Source organism: Lynx canadensis, chromosome A2 (genome assembly GCF_007474595.2).
Source record: "Lynx canadensis isolate LIC74 chromosome A2, mLynCan4.pri.v2, whole genome shotgun sequence".
In the NCBI taxonomy this organism is placed as follows: domain Eukaryota; kingdom Metazoa; phylum Chordata; class Mammalia; order Carnivora; family Felidae; genus Lynx; species Lynx canadensis.
In genome coordinates this window covers 12,394,729-12,413,048 of record NC_044304.2, presented here as the reverse complement: position 1 = coordinate 12,413,048, position 18,320 = coordinate 12,394,729, and the positions used below count along the sequence as shown (strand labels likewise).

The 18,320-nt window shown below is 51.3% G+C and overlaps 1 protein-coding gene across 4 annotated transcripts in view; it reads right to left on the bottom strand.

Moving 5' to 3' along the window:
• NWD1 (NACHT and WD repeat domain containing 1) overlaps positions 1-17,228 on the bottom strand; it is a 70,967-nt gene extending 53,739 nt beyond the window's left edge. The window contains exons 1-6 of one of the 4 annotated variants that reach the window (XM_032591547.1): positions 16,874-17,228; positions 14,763-14,954; positions 14,590-14,624; positions 10,285-10,370; positions 8,791-8,907; positions 3,451-3,748 (exon numbers count right to left, since the gene is read on the bottom strand). In XM_032591547.1, coding sequence (XP_032447438.1) covers positions 3,451-3,748; positions 8,791-8,907; positions 10,285-10,370; positions 14,590-14,624; positions 14,763-14,860 — 634 coding nt within the window. In that variant the 5' untranslated portion in view covers positions 14,861-14,954; positions 16,874-17,228. Of the gene's footprint in view, positions 1-3,450; positions 3,749-8,790; positions 8,908-10,284; positions 10,371-14,589; positions 14,625-14,762; positions 14,955-15,220; positions 15,329-16,873 lie in introns of those variants that run through there. The other 3 variants (XM_032591538.1, XM_032591541.1, XM_032591546.1) reach the window with 3 other exon arrangements.
• Positions 17,229-18,320: the final 1,092 nt, after the last annotated feature.

Sequence of the window (18,320 nt, the reverse complement as noted above, 5' to 3'; positions counted from 1 at the left end):
AGTGTGATTCTAGAAGGGGTAGTGGCGGAGACGGGTGGCTCAGTCGGTTGAGAGTCTGACTCTCGATTTCGGCGTGGGTCACGATCTCACGACTCATGAGTTCGAGCCCCGCATCATCTCTGTGCCGACAGCTCAGAGCCTGTAGCCTGCTTCGGATTCTGCGTCTCCCTCTCTCTCTGTCCCTGTCTCTGTCTCTCTCTCAAAAATAAACAAACACTTAAAAACTAATAAATCAGCTTAAACAAGTAACAATAAATCAAAGGGTAGTGGGAGGGACCTTTGCAGTGAGGAAACAGTCCTGCGTATTGACTGGGGCAGGTACTCAAAGCTACACAGGTGATATAATTTCTTTTTTTTTTTTTAAATTTTTTTTTTTTTTCAACGTTTATTTATTTTTGGGACAGAGAGAGACAGAGCATGAACGGGCGAGGGGCAGAGAGAGAGGGAGACACAGAATCGGAAACAGGCTCCAGGCTCTGAGCCATCAGCCCAGAGCCTGACGCGGGGCTCGAACTCCCGGACCGCGAGATCGTGACCTGGCTGAAGTCGGACGCTTAACCGACTGTGCCACCCAGGCGCCCCACAGGTGATATAATTTCTTAGGACAAAAGACATGTGCACACGTGCACAAGCATAAATGCACGTCTGTAAAAGTGATGCTTTTTCTGGTTGTCAAAATGTCCACTTCTTGGTCGTCATATTGTACCTTAGTTTTGCAAGGTGTTAACTTTGGGGGAAACTGGGTAATGGATGCAGGGCGCTACTTCCTGTTTTTTTTTTTTTTTTTTTGCAACTTCCTGTGGCTCTCTACTTCAGGATAAAAAAGATGGAAAGAGGAAAGCTGCTCAAGGTGCCTGGAAATATGCTGGGAAGACGCTGGTGCGAACATGCATTTGTGCTTTCTGCTACTTTCAAGGAGTTTCTATTTATTCTTTCAAGCGGAGATTCCTTAGAAAATTTTTTTTAATGTTTATTTATTTTGAAGGGAGGGAGAGCACAAGTGGGGGGAAAGGAAGAGAGAGAGGGAGAGAGAGAATCCCAAGCAGGCTCTGAGCTGTGAGCACAGAGCCAGATGCAGGGCTCCATCTCACGAGCTACGAGATCATGACCTGAGCTGAAAACCGAGAGTTGGACGCTTAACTGACTGAGCCGCCCAGGCACCCACCCCTCAAGTGGAAATTCTTAATGGGCTAGGTTTGACTGAATGAGATCATGGCTGGGGCGAGACCAGGGGACAAGATCCCCACCACAGCTCTGTAATGTACTACCTCTGACTAGTTCCATTTTACAGATGAGGAAACTGAGGCTGCAAACCTGCTAGAAGTCGATACAGCTGGGAAAGGACAAGGCTGAACCGCAAGTCCGGGCCCACCCCGAAGCAGAGACCCCAGACGCTGATTACAGTCCCAATGGCAGATATCTCTATGAAAGCAATTAGCGTATTTGTCTTTGAGTCATAAAGCAAGCGATAGCCACACAGTAAGTGCTCAATAAACAGTAGCCATTAACATTGTTATTCACATAAATGGCGTATTCAAAATTGATACGTCATTGCTAGTCTTAACTCAAGTATCAGGTTAGCATCACCTGTGATGTCAGGTGGGCATCAGGTACCCCTGATATGATGGGATAGGGGGATAGGTTTCCTTCCAGAAACCGATAGCCCCCGTCTAACCACGAGAAAACACCAGACAAGCCCAGATTGAGGGGCATTCTGCAAAAGATGTGGCCAGCGCTCCTCACAATGGTCAAAGTCATCAAAAACAAGGAAAGGCTGAGAAACTGTCACAGTCCAGAGGAAACTGACATGTGACACACGTCCCTGGATGGGATCCTGGGACAGAAAAACATTGATGGGAAAACTGAGGAAATCTACATAAAGTCTGGAGACTAGCTAATCGTCATGTACCGATGTTAACTTCTTAGTTCCTGCAAATGTACTGTGGTCACATAAGTTGTTAACTTATCTGTGTGAAGAACATGCAGAGACTCTGTACTATTTTTGTAGCTTTATAACACTGTAATTTTCCTGAAAATCTAAAATTACACCCATATTAAAAGTTTATTTTCAAGGGGCGCCTGCATGGCTCAGTTGGTTAAGTGTCCGACCCTTGATCTCAGCTCAGGTCACAATCTCGGCTCGTGGGTTTGAGCCCTGCATGGGGGGCTCTGCACTGACAGCATGGAGGCTGCCTGGGGTTCTCTTTCCTCCTCTCTCTCTGCCCCTACCTGACTCTCTCTCTCTCTTTCGAAATAAATAAATAACCTTAAAAAAAAGTTTATTTTTAAAAATGGACATGTCATTACTAGAATTAATATAATATATTGTCATCAATATATTTTAGTAAAATTAAAATACCGTTAACATAAATTACTATATTCTATATATTTAAACAAATCAATATATTTAATACGTTCATAATATAATTCCACATATTTAAATTTTTTAATGTTTTATTTATTCTTGAGAGAGAGAGAGACAGAGCATGAGCAGGGGAGGGGCAGAGAGAGAGGCAGACACAGAATCGGAAGCAGGCTCCAGGCTCCGAGCCATCAGCACAGAGCCCGACGTGGGGCTCGAACCCACGGACCGCGAGATCGTGACCTGAGCCGAAGTCGGACGCTTAACCGACTGAGCCACCCGGGCGCCCCTAAATCCATATATTTAATATGTGGATAAAATGAGTTCATGTTTTTAATATTTTTAGTACGAGAAATTGACATGCTTAATAGTCGTGGAGAAATTGACATGCTTAATAGTCGTGGTGCTGTAAATGGACACATCTGACCTGTGAATGATAATAAAACCTGTTTCTTGCTGACAGCAAACAGCCGGGAAATGGCTTGTAAAAACGTTACATTTTTACAAAAACCTTCCTGGTAGCCAGTGCAGAGTATAGAAGAACCAGAGGGGGAGGCTAGAGGTGGGAAGTAAGGGGCCAACTGGGAGCGGGGTGATAGACTCGGGTCAAATCCCTATCCCCCACCTCAGGCAAAGGAGACCCCTTCCTGTGCCTCGGTTTCTAGCTCTGAGGCAGGCGTAGGGGGGCTGGAGGACCCAGTCTCCCCAGCAGGGGCTGGCTGTTGGGCTAAAATTAGGTGATCCACAGTTTCACATCTTCCAGGACTATCTGGGTTCAGCCCTGAAAGTCTCGGACACACCAGGATAGCAAGTCATTTCAGAAGCCTTCCCCCAGAGCCAGGAGCCTCCCTGGGAGAAGGAGCTGGAGGAGGAGAAGAAAGGAGGGTCCTAAGAGGCAGAGAATTAACCAGAACATGGCTGCACTCTTGGATCAGTCAAATAACCCCTTCCAGAACCAGGGATCCAGGAGTTAGGCTGGTTTGACATTTACAGAGGTACGGGCTGTGGTGTTGGGACAGTATGCAATGAGCGCATTTGAACATGGGGCATCTCCTGTGGACCCTGAGGGGGCGTCCCAGTGGCCTTACCTGACCAGTGATAACGATGCCACTGCTCCTGGGTGATGAGGCCCAGCCTCCGGGCCTCCTGGGCTCCAGAGCGTAGCACTGAGGTCAGCGTGGCCTCTTCGGGCCCACAGGCCTCCGAGGTGCCCAGGGCCTGCAGCAGGTAGGTGGGGGGCACGGCGTTCTCGTCCCTCCGGAAGTGTTGAGCTACCAACTCCAGGTCGCGTGGCTTGGAGGTCAGCTGGGCCCTCAGAGCCTCCCACTCCTTCTCCTCGATCAGCGTGGGGACTGGACAGGGGCCGTACTGGTCACCGAGAAGGGCCTGGCAGAGAGAGGGGCACGCGTTCAACCCTCGGCATGGGCACTTAGCTCGGTGGCCCTGGGTGAGACACACTGAGCCCCCCAAGATGGGCCTGGCTGTGGTGCCACGGCGATAAGTCCAGTAAGAGGTGCAGGCAGAGCCTTAGAGCACCTGCACGTGAAGGTACCTGAGACGTGGGACATCCAGCAGGTAAATTTTGAATCTGATCCCGTGTCAGCCATCATGGAATCTTTTGCCTGGAAAACCCTCTGAGGGGGGTGCCCGGGTGGCTCAGTTGGTTAAGCACCCGACTCTTGATTTCGGCTCAGGTCGTGATCTCACGGTTTGTGGGACCGAGCCCCGTGTCAGGCTCTGCACTGACAGCATGGAGGCTGCTTGCGATTCTCTCTCTCGCTCCCTCTCTCTCTGCCTCTCTCCCGCTCACACACTCTTTCTCCCTCTTTCAAAATTAATGAATAAACATTAAAAAAGAAAGAAAACCCTCTGTGGAAGCTAAACAATGGCCCCCAAAGATATCCAACCCTAATCCCTGGACCCCGTGAATGCACCTTGTATGGAAAAGGGCTGTGAAGGGTTAATTTCAGGTGTCAGTTTGACTGGGCTAAGGGATACCCAGATAGCTGGTCAAATATGATTTCTGAGTGTGTCCGGGGTGGTGTCTCTGGAGGAGACTGAATTGGTGAAACGGGTGAAACAGATGGCCGTCCCCGACACCTCATCCCGTCCACCAAGGGCCCAAATACGACAAAAAAAAAAAGGAGGAAAGGTTTCCCTCTCTCTGCCTGAGCTGAGACATCCTTCTTCCCCTGCCCGTAGACATTGGTTCTCATGCTTTTGGACTCAGATCAGGACTTGGAATCTTCAGCCCCCTGATTCTCAGGCCGCGGGCCGACAACTGAATTACGCCGCCTGCTTTTCTGGTTCGCCAGCTTGCATGTGGCAGATGGCGGGACTTCTTGGCCTCCACGACAGTGTGAGCCAGTTCTAATAAATCTCCTCTTATGTGTATCTCTCTATATCCTATCGGTTCCATTTGTCTGGAGGACGATGGCGAACACAAAGGGCTTTGTAGATGTGAGTAAGTTAAGGATTTTGAGCTAGGGAGATTTTCCTGGATTACCGGGGCCCCAAGTGCGATTCCAGGAGTCCTTATAAGAGACAGGCAGAGGGAGAGAAAACTACAGCTTCTTATAGGTTGGCCCTGGCTTGCCCCAGAAATAGAGCCGTGACAAAAGCTAAGATCTCCGTCGGCCCTGCCCAAAATCTCATGCTATGATGTGGTCCTGGGGGCAGATGGGTCTCAAGCGTGCAGGGTGGATCCTGTCTTTATTTAGAATTAAGGATTGAGCTGCAGAACAAAACACAAGGAAGAGTGCGCTGGGCAGAGCCCCTTGCAACCAGAGGGAACAGCATGTGCAAAGGCCCTGTGGCAGGAAGTGTGGTAAAGAGCCCAGAGAAGGAAAGCTGGGGTTGGGGAGGTACTTGAAATACCAACAAAGAGGGGCAGTGCTAAAACATAAGGCCATCTCCGTGGGCAAGATTTTGTGGGGAGTGATGTGGCCCTAAGACTTTGGTCCGAATGCTGAGAACCCCAGGAGCCCCTCTTTCTGCCCCAACAGAAGGTGCAAACTGCAATGCTAGAGAATTAGGCTAGAGGAGGCCTAGGACCTCGAGCCTCAAGTCTTGAGTTTCCTCATCATAAAATGGAAGCAATCACCCCTCCCCTCTTCACTGAGTTGTACCAGAATATTCCAGGCATGTGCACCCAGGAAACCTGGATAAATGGAGTCTGTGATGGAGGGAGGTTGAACAGGAGCCCACTCTCCAGGGGACTTTCCCGCAGTGCCAGCCTTGGAGCAGTGAGAGAAGTTGGAGATGCCGGCCAGCCACAAACCACCGATCCTAGGAAGGAGGCAGAGGGTGGAAAATTCTCCTGCCTGAGGGACCAGAGTCAGAACAGGAAGAGCTTGAAGGAAAAAGGCCAGGACCTACCAGGAGCAGCTCTCCGGAGCTGCTGTGCTGGAGCTGCTGGTGGCCCAGGAGAACTAAGCCTCTAAAGCAAGTACCACGGGGAGTTGACTCCTGCTATTCGTGCTGCCTAATGACTTATTTGCTAGAGAGCCACCTCTCCAAGGGCCCCTGGTGCAGCCCTGATCTGCACAGAAAGACCCCCATGCGAAGCCACTGAAGGAGAATGATGCCGTGACCCTTGGGTGACAGAGGGGAGGTGCTCGGTTTGGGAGGAAAGCCGGAAGTGGGTAGAGGTCACCCCGGCGGCCCAAGGATCCCTTCTGGAAGGACGAGCAAGGTCCCTAGGCCGGTTGGGCCTGGGGAAAGCTCAGGGATCATCATCCCGTCCCCCATGCCACCTGGAAGCTGCGTTGTGCTTTTACTGCCTGCACCTGGGGTTGCAAAATCGAATTCCTCCTGGAGTTCTTTTTGCCCCCATCGCCCATTTTTCTTTAGAAAAAAAAAAAAAAGTTTTTCTTTTCTTTTTTTTTTTTGAAATGCCACAAAATGATCAGTCATCAGGCTCATTTGGAAAACGAAATCGGAAGATTGGTGGAGGGTGGGGAATGTATGAAGAGGGAAGGTAGAGGCCTCCAAACACTAGGATGCATTTTAAGCAACGATAATTAAAGCATCGGGACTCGAAGGGCACAGACTTCCGCTTATAAGGTAAACAAGTAGCAGGGATGCAATGCACAGCCTGAGGACCATACTTAACACTGCGGCATGTGTGTTTGGAAATTGCTAAGAGGGGCGCCCGGGTGGCTCAGTCGGTTAAGCGTCCGACTTCCGCCCAGGTCATGATCTCGCGGTTCGTGAGTTTGAGCCCCGCGTCGGGCTCTGTGCCGACGGCTCAGAGCCTGGAGCCTGCTTCAGATTCTGTCTCCCTCTCTCTCTGCCCCTTCCCCACACTCATTCTCTCTCTCTCTCTCTCTCTCTCTCTCTCTCTCAAAAATAAACATTAAAAAAACTTTTTTTTAATTTAAAAAATTGAAAAAAAAGAAAGTTGCTAAGAGAGTAGATCCTACAAGTTCTCATCACAAGGATAAATAAACCATTTTTTTCTTTTTCTTTTTTTGTATCTATATAAGATGATGGATATTAATTAAACTTATGGTCATCATTTTACAATTTGTGTAAGTCAGGTCATTAACGCTGTACGTCTGAAACTTACACAATGCTGGATGGCAGAAAATATCTCAATAAAACAGGAGAAGAAAAAAAAAAGCAGAACCAACATACAAAGAAAGGTATAGAGCAAAAGATTGAAAATGCAAGCCGGACCGTCCACATGAAACTTAACACATAATAAAGAAAGCTTCTCATATGTGTCGGCCAGGTCTTACTTAGTTTCTTTTAGGGAGATCGAATCTCTAAGGCAACGCTAGAAACTCCAGCAATGTTGGAAGTATGCTCCTCTGTGTTGTCCAATATGGTGGCCAGCCACCCCATGTGGCTACTAAGTCACTGCAATGCGGCCAATGGGACTGAGGGACTGAAATTTTAATTCAACTCAATTTTAATTTCTTTTTTTTTGAATATTTATTTTTGAGAGAGAGAGAGAGAGAGAGAGGGAGGGGCAGAGAGAGTAGGAGACACAGAATCCGAAGCAGGCTCCAGGCTCTGAGCTGTCAGCACAGAACCTGACGCGGGACTCGAACTCATGAACTGTGAGATCATGCTTGGGGCCGAAGTCGGACGCCTAACCCACTGAGGCACCCAGGTGCCCCAATTTTAATTTCTTCACCTTAAAGTTTGTGGCACGTGGATCATGGTTATCGCCCTAGACAGTGCCATTCTAAAGCCAAGCAGCTCCCATACATTTCTCTTTATTTCCCTAGAAAACAGTTTTTATTTCATTGTATTTAATTATTTTTCTTAAGTAGGCTCACATGGAGCCCAACGTAAGGTTTGAACTCACAACCCTGAGATCAAGACCTGAGCTGAGATCAAGAGTCAGCTGCTTAACTGACTGAGCCACCCAGGCGCCCCCAGAAAACAGCTTTAATAATGGGGACCACCCTCTCCTACATTCTACTTTATCTTCAGGAGAGGTTCCAGAGGATTTTTCTGGAATTGTTCAAAGCTTCTTTGTGACTAAGATGTCTTGGGCAAGACTTTTTCCCTCTTTACCTTTTAGGACAGAGGTCAACAAACTTTTTCTGTAAAGGGTCAGATAGTCAATCTTTTCAGCTTTGCAGACCAGGTGGCCTCTGTCACAAGTATTCAGCTCTCTGTTCGTAGCTGGAAAACGGCCCTGGATGCTACGCAAATGAAGGAGTGTGGCTGAGCGCCAATAAAGTTTTATTTACAAAAGCAGGCAATGGGCCGGATTTGCCCCCTAGGCTGTAGTTGGCCGACCCCTGCTCTAGGATTTGAGAGCTCAAATGTCGTATTTAATGTATCTGGAACGTGCTGGTGTGATAAATCAGGACCGTGGAATAACATTTGCCGATTGTAGCCTAAACCACTAATCGTGAGCTGGGGTTTATTTCAGTGACAGAGAGGGTGCTGTTGGGATGGGTAGAGAGAAAATTCCCTGGAACATGGAAAAATTGACCCCACCTGGCATGGGAAGAAGTTTTCCCAGAGGCAGGCTCTAGATGGCGCCCCAGAGGCCATTCCCAACACCATGAGGCACAGAGGAGAAAAAAATTCCCGACATCCTGTGGGTTTCCATCCTCTGTATGGTTTTCCAGGATCCCCAGGTTCCACACGCAAAAAGTGCATGAGCTGGGAAAGCTGGGGGAAGGTCCAGAGCAAATCCCAAGGTTCTTTCGGGCTCCAACCCTCTGCTCTCCAACCTACCTGCTGCTTCCACTTGGCTGCTAATGTCTGCATCCCAGCTAGCTCTGTGGAAGATGAGTACTGTGATCGATTAGCAATGTCTGCCATGGGCAGGCTATGGAAATTGGGTACTAGAGCAGAAATACCATCTCTCCTCCACTGATGGGTTTGGCTAGTGAGCAGGGGCCACGTACTGGTGCTGGAATGAGAAGTAAGCACCAACCCATCCCTCCCAAGAGACTCACAACAAAAGCCGGCCCTGTGGATGTTTTCCGACACCGGTCGAGTTCCTCCAAGCAGAGTTCTGTGGTCATGTGCTCAGTGGCCTCAGTGTTCCGAATACCCCACCTGAGATCGACAACCTGGAGATCACAAGCGTGGGTTTGTCAGGGAGGTGGCAGAGTGGGTGAGTTTTTTTTTTCAATTCCCTTTGACAAAGGCATAAAGTTTCTTTCAATAATTTTTGACAGTCTCACCCCAAAGGGGGATGTACGAATTGAAAGAACTTGAATGAAGCCCGTAACCCCAGTGTAACCAGGAGAAAGACATCAGACAGACCCAGATGGGGGGCATCCGGCAGGATGGCCGGCCAGTCATGAGGACATGTCCACACTTGTTCTCAGAACTTTCTTTGCAACGAAGGGTATTTAGTTTGGCCGACATAGGACTTGGCAGGATCTCCCTAGCAACCGCACGCTTGAGGTCCACTTTTGCCTGCTTGCCTGAGGGGGGCCGGGGGGAATGGTTCAATTCGGGTAGCAAAGCCGAGCCAGCAGAAGGCTGCGATAGGGAGGCAGGGGGGGCGGGGAATGGGACTCAGAATGTCCCTCCCTCCCTAACTTCTTTTGGCCGGAGGGAAAGACGCAGAAATTCCTAACGAACTGGAACACGAGGATAAAAGGACGCTAGTGTTGAATGTGGCTGAATGCAGAGGGGGAAAAGGGTCAGCCACCAGGCTTGGGCAAGAGCCTTCCGCGCTGCGGGCCGCTGTCTCCCACCCCGGCATCGACGCTGTTTACAGCGTTTGTCACACAGCACCTGCCTGGACATGAAAGGCCCTTCATCAGTTCTCAGCGTGTGTGTTTTCCTTTTTAGAGCCTCTGCCATTGAGTTGTGTCTCATGATCCATGGCAGGCAGAGTCCCAGCACCGTTTCTTTCTTAGTGACATATAAACCACGGTGTGTCTTATAATCGAGAGGGCCTTTGATGTGATGGATCGCTGTCACAAATGGCAAGGAGTCAGTGTCAACTCCAAAGACGCTCTGTTGGTAACATGTGAGTAGCAACGTTCCCACCCCCGGATTGGTGCTAAGAGTCATAGGGGACTCTGTTTGGGGTCTGCGGTGACCGTGCCTGGCAGGCACACCATTATTGCTTCCGAAAAAGGCCCAGCCCACTCCCGTGTGCCCCCCAAACACCCCACGGTCCTCTTAGACTCCCCCTGAAGCTGTCCCAGCGCAGGGAGGGCCAGGAGGGCAGGGCAGACCGACAACAAAAGGCAGTAAAGGGACATGCCCAGGGAGCAGGGTCCCAGGGCACTGCCACACCTCCTGCTCTAACCACGGTGCCTGTGGCTACAATCCGTCCCCCTGCCTGTTTAGAGGACTTCCATTGCCACGGGGTGCATCACCAGCATGGAGCTCCCTGGAGCAAAAGGTCCTATGTGGCAGCCTGGGTGGCACAGCTCTGTTCCCTAATTTCAGGGCAGGGGAAACTGAGGCAGGGAGGGGGCAATTACCTCGAACATCAGACCGTGCTTTTGGCAGAAGTTCTGAACTTTGGGGTAGGCGGTGCTCTGTAGGGCTTCTCTCTCGGCGTCCATATCTGCAAGGAAGAGCGCAGAGGACATCAGTTGGAGGAACCCAGGACCCTTTCTTGCCCCACGGCTGTGCTTTCAGCCTCGTTTGCCCCCACTAAGGCTGGGGCCCCACGGGGCAAATTAAAAGATACAAAAACGCGCGAGGCAGGGGCGCCTGGGTGGCTCAGTTGGTTACGCGGCCGACTCTTGGTTCTGGCTCAGGTCATGATCTCGTAGTTCGTGAGTTCAAGCCCTGCGTCGGGCTCTGGGTGCTGACAGTGCGGAGCCTGTCTCCCTCTCTGGGAGGGATTCTCTGTCTCCCAATCTCTCTCTGCCCCTCCTCAGTTCACGCTCTCTCTCCCTCTCTGTCTCTCTCTCTGAAAATAAATAAAGAAACATTAAAAAAATAATAATAGACATGAGGCAAACCAAAGAGGGACTTTCCTGGTCTTAGTGCTAAAAATCCCACATCCCAGGAAACCCCTCCGTCTCCGCTAACCAGAATGATTGGTCCCCCTAGCCTGGGGTCGCCAGATAAAATACAGGATGCCCAGCTGAATTTGCACTTCAGTAAACAGTGAAAAACTTAATAGCTCAAGTATATCCCGTTCCTTGCACTGTTTGGGTACAGGTACACATGGGATAAACCCAGTCGAATCTGCATTTCAGATACACAACGAGTAATCTGTTAGCCTAAGTCTGTCCCATGTCACGCACTATTTGGGAAATACCTACACTGGAGGATTATTCACAGTGTATCTGAAATGCACATTTCACTGGTGTCCTGGTTTTTCACTTTTGCTAGACTCCGGCAGCCCTACCGAGGGTAAAACCTGGACCCTGAGACCTTTCGGTGACCCTGACTTCACTGTGCGGTCTGAAGCCAAGGGGCAGGCCATCCTCAGTTTCCCGCTCTGTAAAACGGGGGTGATGCTTCTACCTTGCAAGGCTGCGAGCTGCCCAAAGTCAAGCGCCTCTGCTCATCTTGGTCATGGCTGGTTTCTTAGCACTCGACCCAAGTGCTTAGTAGGCGTTGGTCGAGCTATTGAATCTTACAAGTAAAAGCATCTTGTGCGAGACAGATGTTGAAGAAACATTGGTCCTCTCCACCTGGTCAGGGGGAGGTCATTGGAGTGTTCAGGGAAGGGCTCCCAAAGCCACTGGCATGAAGAGGTTGCCCAATCCCTGGGTGTCAGCCTTGGATCTGCCTCCTACCCCATGCCCTTCCCGTGCCTGTCTAATCCTTTCCACGGGTCATTTACATCTGCCCACGGAGGTTTTATTAGGAAGTTGCTTTCTGCTTAGAACCTTGCTAAGCATCTGGGGCACAGTGACAAGCAAGACATACATGGAAGACGCAGTCCTACTGGCTGGGGGTGGGGGGCGACTGCTAAAATCTCCAGGAATCTTTGTAAACCAGTCGTTAACGCAGCCATCACGAAAAATCCAATGATCTAAACTTACGATGGAAAGAGCAGAGACGGCAAATCCTCAAAACTCATGTCTTCCTAATTTTTAAGTTTATTTTTATTTATTTTGAGGGAGAGATAGAGAGCAAGCGGGGGAGGGGGCAGAGAGAGAGAGAGAGAGAGAGAATCCCAAGCAGGCTCTGCACCCGCTCAGCGCAGAGCCCGACGAGGGGCTGGAACGCATGAGCCTTGAGATCATGACCTGAGCTGAAATCAGGGGTCAGGCGCTTAACGAACTTCCTAATTATTTTTTGGCATTTGCCTGTGAGCTCTGTTCTTGCATTTGGTCCTGGCTATTGATTTTGTATCGGGGAAATCTTAGAGAACGGCGAATGACCGCACATCTCTGCCTGACTCTGCGTTCAGAGAAGTCACGGCGGCGGCTGGAAATTGACCCGGCGGGAGGAGTCACACAGTGGAAATTGGCGGACAGCACAAATCGGTGGTGCTTTTCATTTCATGTTGTCTTGTTTAGATTTGGGGGGGCACGGGCTATTAAATATTTGCCAACACACTACTTTACGTAGTCTTTGCCCCCACAGAGCTCGCGGCTCTGCTTAGGGAAGCCACCCATTAAATAAGCACGGAAATGACTCCGGTTTATCTGGCCTGGGGCTTCAAGGGTTCCAAGACCCGTTGGAGCCCAGCGTGACTACAGCATGCGGATGTGGGGAAGGGCCATATAAGATCAAGACGGGAGGTGAGGAGAGTCGGGTCATGCAAGTCTTGGGGGCGGTGGCAAGGCTCTTACACTTTGAAATTTTTTTCTAATTTTTTTAATGCTTGTTTATTTTCGAGAGAGAGAGAGACACAGAGCGCACACGGGGGAGGGGCAGAGAGCGAGGGAGACACAGACTCCAAAGCAGGCTCCAGGCTCTGAGCTGTCCGCGCAGAGCCCGACGCGGGGCTCGAACCCTCGAACCGCGAGATCGTGACCGGAGCCGAAGTCGGACGCTTAGCCGACTGAGCCACCCAGGCGCCCCTCTTACGCTTTTGAAGCCTGGCACATAGCGCATCGTACCTTCATCATAAATGTTAGTTGCAATAAGATTTGCCACTCGGAGCAAGCCTGTCAAGTCAGGGTCTCAGCCTGGATTATCGAGGAGGAAACAGAGGGTCTAGGAGGCTCCTTCTCATTGGTTCCCACGTGGGCTGCTGGCCAGGCTGCATTCTTATCCAGGTCTCCTAGAGGAGCCCTCGAGCCAGGCCCTGGCCACCTCGCCCCTCCCCAAGAGTACCTGCTTGCCTCTAGCCCCCCAGCCTTTCCCGGCCCTTTACCTGAGATCGCGGCGCTGATGAAGACGGCCACACTGCTGGACCGAGGCGCCGGGAGGGGGCCTGCCAGACCCTGGAGAAGCCGCCGGCGGGTGCCCGGGCTGAGGGGACCCACGCTCATGCTGCCTGTCTGCCTGGATGACCCTTCCCCAGGGAAGGGCCTGGGATTCAGAGACCTCAAGCCGGAGGCCAGGTGGCCTTCTTGGGAGGACAGCCGGGCAGGGCCATCTGGAGTGGGGTATCGGTCTCACCCCCTCAGCGCCCCGCAGCCCCCCGTCCCCTCCGGCCCCCCCGGGGAGCTGAAGCCGCCTCTGCTCAGTCTGCAAGCACTAATGGGGAGACGGTGGCCCCTGGATGTGGTTGTCTGCTCCAGGCACTGGAATCTTTTGCCCCTCAACCAGCTGGTTCCTCACCCCAAGAGCTCAGCAGTCACCACAGCAACTATGGTTTCCTGGAGCCCAGCATGGGGACCTGGGGACCAGCCAGCCTCTGGAACACCTAGGTCCCCTGGGGCTCCGTGAAAGTTGAGCCTGGGCCCAGGTGTGCAGAGGGAAACTGTCAGGGGCTGGGAGCCCTGCCGGTCCTGGCTGGTCAGGCCAGAAGGACAAACACTGAGTGGAACCCCCACCTCATCCTGCGCTCACTGTCCCCTCCAAAGAGGTCCGGGCGCTGGGTGTACCGCTTAAACAAGCAGTTCTCAACTGGGGAATATTCTGCTTCTCAGGAGACACTTGCAATGCCTGGAGACATTTTGGTTGTCACGGCCGGGGGGAGGTGGGGGCTGCTGGTGCCCAGTGGGTAGAGACGAGGGACATTGCTCAGCACCCTAGATAGAATGCACACGACAGCCCCCGCCAGAGAAAATGATCTGTTCCCCCAATGTCAGCAGTGCCGAGAACCTGAGAAATCAGCTTTAAATCCACTCTAGCCAGATCTCCTCGCCTGCGGGAGGCGTGGAGACAGCTCTCGCAGATAAGAAGGGAGACTAGCACGTCTCCAGGGGCAGCTCAGGACCGGCCCATATCAAACTGAGATGTGCTCTTTGAAATAATAAAAAAAAAAAACCCACCACTTGTGACAACATGAATAGACCTTGAGGGCGTTGTGCTAAGTGAAATAAGCCAGACAGAGAAAGACAAGTGCCGTAAGATCTCACTTCTATGTGGAATCTAAAAAAAGCCAAACTCCCAGAAACAGAGAGACGGTTACGAGGGAAAGGGGGTGGGGGGAATGGGGTGCTGTCAGTCAAAAGATTACAAACTTCCAGTTAGAAGACGAATAAGACCGACCTAGGGAATCTAATGCACAGCACGGTGATTACAGTTAATAATACTGTATTATATACTTGAAAGTTGCCAACAGCATAGGTCTTGAAGGCACTCACCACTAAAAAGAAACAGTAATTATGTGCATGCTGGAGGTGTTACCTAACGTTACTGCGGTAACCATCGTGCAAGATACAAGTGCATCAAAATCAACACGTCGGGCACCTTAAACTTACACGGTGTTATACACGCTGATGATCTGTCAATAAAGCTGGGGGGAAAGATTAACCAAAAACATGGCCTCTAGGACCAGGGAAAGACCTTCTCATTATTGAAAACACCCTGGTGATCTGAGTCCTGCCCACCCACCTCTCGATATTAACAAACCACAGGCAGAAGGAACGTATACCTGGGAGTCCATGGGTCTGGTGGGAATGCTTGTCCATCCATCGCTGCCCTGGAAAAGTTAAGCAAGTGGCCTCTTTCCTGGGACACTGGCCGCACCATCCGTGAAGTGGGAGTGACAGCTACTCGAAGGCGAGCTGGGGTGAAGAGAGAGAGGCAGTCCACTCGGGATAGCACACAAGGAAGCGTGATGTGCCTGAAAAGCAAAAGGAATGCCCAACGTACCCGTGATGCACCCGACGCAAGCAAGGCATTTGGGTGCTTGAACGTCCAGTCCCCACTCTACATACGGGCGTTTCAGAAATTCTGGTATCGGTTCAACCAAACAGCCGGAGCTTTTGCAGTATCTTTTCCTCTCTGCCTCAACTTCCCTTCTCTGCCTTGTCCACTTAGGAGAAAAGTCTGCCTTTCAGGGGTCCCCGAGACCACCCTCAGATGTGAGGGTTTGCTAGAAGCACTCACAGAATTCGGAAAAGCTGTTTTCATGGTTATGGGGCAGCACAATGAAAGGACACAGATCAAGGTCAGCCAAGGAAAGAGGCGTGCAGGGCAGCATCCAAGGGACACCAGGCTCGGGCCTCCAGTGTCTGCCCCCAGCAGGGCTGTGACAGTGGCGCTTAACTCTCATGGTGACGACGTGTGACAGCAGGCTCGGAGGGTTGCCAGCCTGGGAAGTGCAGCTGAGCCTAGGTGCCCAGGTTTTTACTGGGCATCGGTCACACAGACATGGCTGACCTCCAGAGCCCCTCCAGAGCTGGCACCACGTGACCCAAGGCCCCCCACCAGAAATCGCATCATTAGCACAGACTCTCTGGTATATTCCAAGGCCCCCAGATGAACAAACACACCCCCATCAGGCAAGACATTCCAAGGGCCTAGAGGCCACTTCTTGGGAGCCGGTCAAGGGCCAAACCTTTCATGTCCAGAATGTGGACAACCCAGGCCTGTTGAATTAACTTTTCCTGCACAGACCTGAAAAATGTTATAACATAATTGACTGTCACCATTTCACAAATGAGGAAAACTGAGGAGCAGAGCAAGAACTTTTTCACTAGCCTGGAAGGGTCCGGTCGGGGAGTGAGTGTTGGTCTGGTCCCTTCTCCTCCAGGGACCCTCAGAGCCAGCCTGGCCATCCAGCCACCTTCCCATGACCCACCCAGGCCCTCTGATTTAGTTGCACTCTGCTGACCTCACCCAGGCCCCAGCTCTGGACCCCAGGGTCCATCTAGGTTTGTCCCTATCACCTCCTCACCAATCCCCTGACCTTGAATTTGCCTCCCCCAAATCTCTGTTCCTTCCTCCATTTATCTCAGTCTCCAATAGGCCCCTTGGACTCTACCCCACCCCAGCATGTGGCCTTGTGCCCTTACTTACCACCTCCTCACATCTACAGGAGTATTGGAAGGTTTTGACCTTGACCCTCACACTAGGCTTTCTTTCTATTCCTGGAGCCCAGACTTTTGCAACATCAGCACTACTGGCATCTGGTGCCAGATCATTCTTTGCAGTGGGGGCCATCCTGTGCATTGTAGGATGTTGAGAACATCCTGGCCTCTACTCAGTGGATACCAGCAGTGGCACCCCCCCCCCCCGCCAAAGCTGTGACAATCAAAAATATCTCCAGACATTGCCAATGTCCACTTGGGGGCAGAATCATGCTTAGTTGAGAACCCCTGGTCTAAGACAACCAGCTTTACTGCAGCCTCAGGGCCTTTGCACATGCTGCACCTGAACTCCCCAATCTGAATCCTTTCTTGCCACCCACACCTCAGCTTACATGCCACATCCTGAGAGGCTCTCCCTGACCATCACATTGCTCAGTGACCTCCCTCCCTAAGTCACTCCCAATGCCATCACCCTATTTTTTAAAATGTTTATTTATTTATTTTGAGAGGGAGACAAAGAGAGAGCGCATGAGCAGGGGAGAGGCAGAGACAGAGGGAGAGAGAATCCCAAGCAGGCTCTGTGATGACAGCGCAGAGCCCGATGTGGGGCTCGAACTCACCAACCGTGAGACCATGACCCAAGCTGAGAGCAGGAGTCGGATGCTTAACCGACTGAGCCACCCAGGCGCCCCTGCCACTGCCCTATTTTAATTCTCTGCATGGTACTCACCACCAGCTGATAGGTTTCTTCTTGCTTGTTTACTGCTTGTCTCTCCATAAGAACATGCCTTCCATAAGTGCAAAGACTTGTCTGCCAAGGTCAGAATGCTTGGCACACGGCAGGTGCTCACTAAATAACTGTCACATCAACGGGCTCATCCACAACTGTCCATCTTCCTTGACTTCTATTAGTCACTGCAGGCAATCGAGCAAGCCTGGATTCCCCCAGGAGGGACACCTTGCGGTGCCTACATTCTGGTTTTCCTCGGGAGCTCTGGCCTCCCTCTCACTCTTGCTGGTGGTGGCAGGGCTGATTTAAAATCCTCTGAGGAAGCAGGCTGGAGAAGAGAGTTTTCTGGGCGCAGCACTGCCCGGAAGACAAGCCCCCGGCAATCTTAGTAACTTTTGTCTTAGGTACTTCCCAGGTCTCTCCCTGCCAGTTCACCCAGCAACTGGGATAATGAAAGAAATTGTGTGGCTCTCGGGCCCTGGCTTAGCTGGGCACTCAGCCAGACTTGATGGTTAACCGTTGTGTGCCGGGCTAATACACTCATCATAGCAGAGGCCATTTGTTAAGGGTCCATGAGGTGCCAGCTGGTTGGCATCTTGCGTGGGCAGTGTGCCCGAGAAGCAGATATTATCATCCTGTCCCACTGATGAAAAAAAAAACGAGGCCCAGATAGGTGAAGCCCTGTGCACGGGCCACTTGGCCTCTCTGGGCTTAAGTTTTCTTAACAATCTCCAGGGTTGGTAAAACAATGAAATTCGCTTACACAGTGAGCCTAGCACCATGCCTGGGGCATGCACAGGGCATGCACATGAAATGTTAGCCGGGATTAATTACTATTATTTCCAGTCTCACCCAACAAGTGGTGGAGTCAGAAACCAAAGTGCCCAATGTCAATGTCCCAGCAAGTGTTCATGCAATCCAAGTCTCTGGAGCAGGGTTTCTCAGTCTCAGCCCTGCTAATATTGGGGGCCAGAGCACCTGTTGTGGTGGGGGTGTGCATGTCGGAGGAGGCCATCAGGAACACGTGACTGCAGGTTTGACCCACCAGCTGGACCTGGGCAAGTGGAGGCTCCCCCTCCCCTGTCCTTGGAGTGTTCACTCCGCTGGCCTTCCCCGCACGAGATGCTCCCCAAGGACACAGCCTTGAGATAGTGATGTGGTGTTAGGACCATCTGGACTGCGCACGAGACTGAACCCAGTTAAGGCCGCTCTATAAATGTTAAGATTCTGGCTGGCAGGTGTGACGATCAACTCATCTGTGGCCACTGAAGACAAGCCTTGAAAGCTCCCTTGCTTATCAAACCTGCCGCCCACCCATCTGAAGTGGCCGGCTTTTCTTTGGTCTCTCCCTCCCCTCCAAGTATCGGGGCTGATTTCAGATTTCACACGGGAAGCTCACAGGGGTGCTGAGCCGCATCCCTGGCCTCCACCAACTAGACGCAAATGG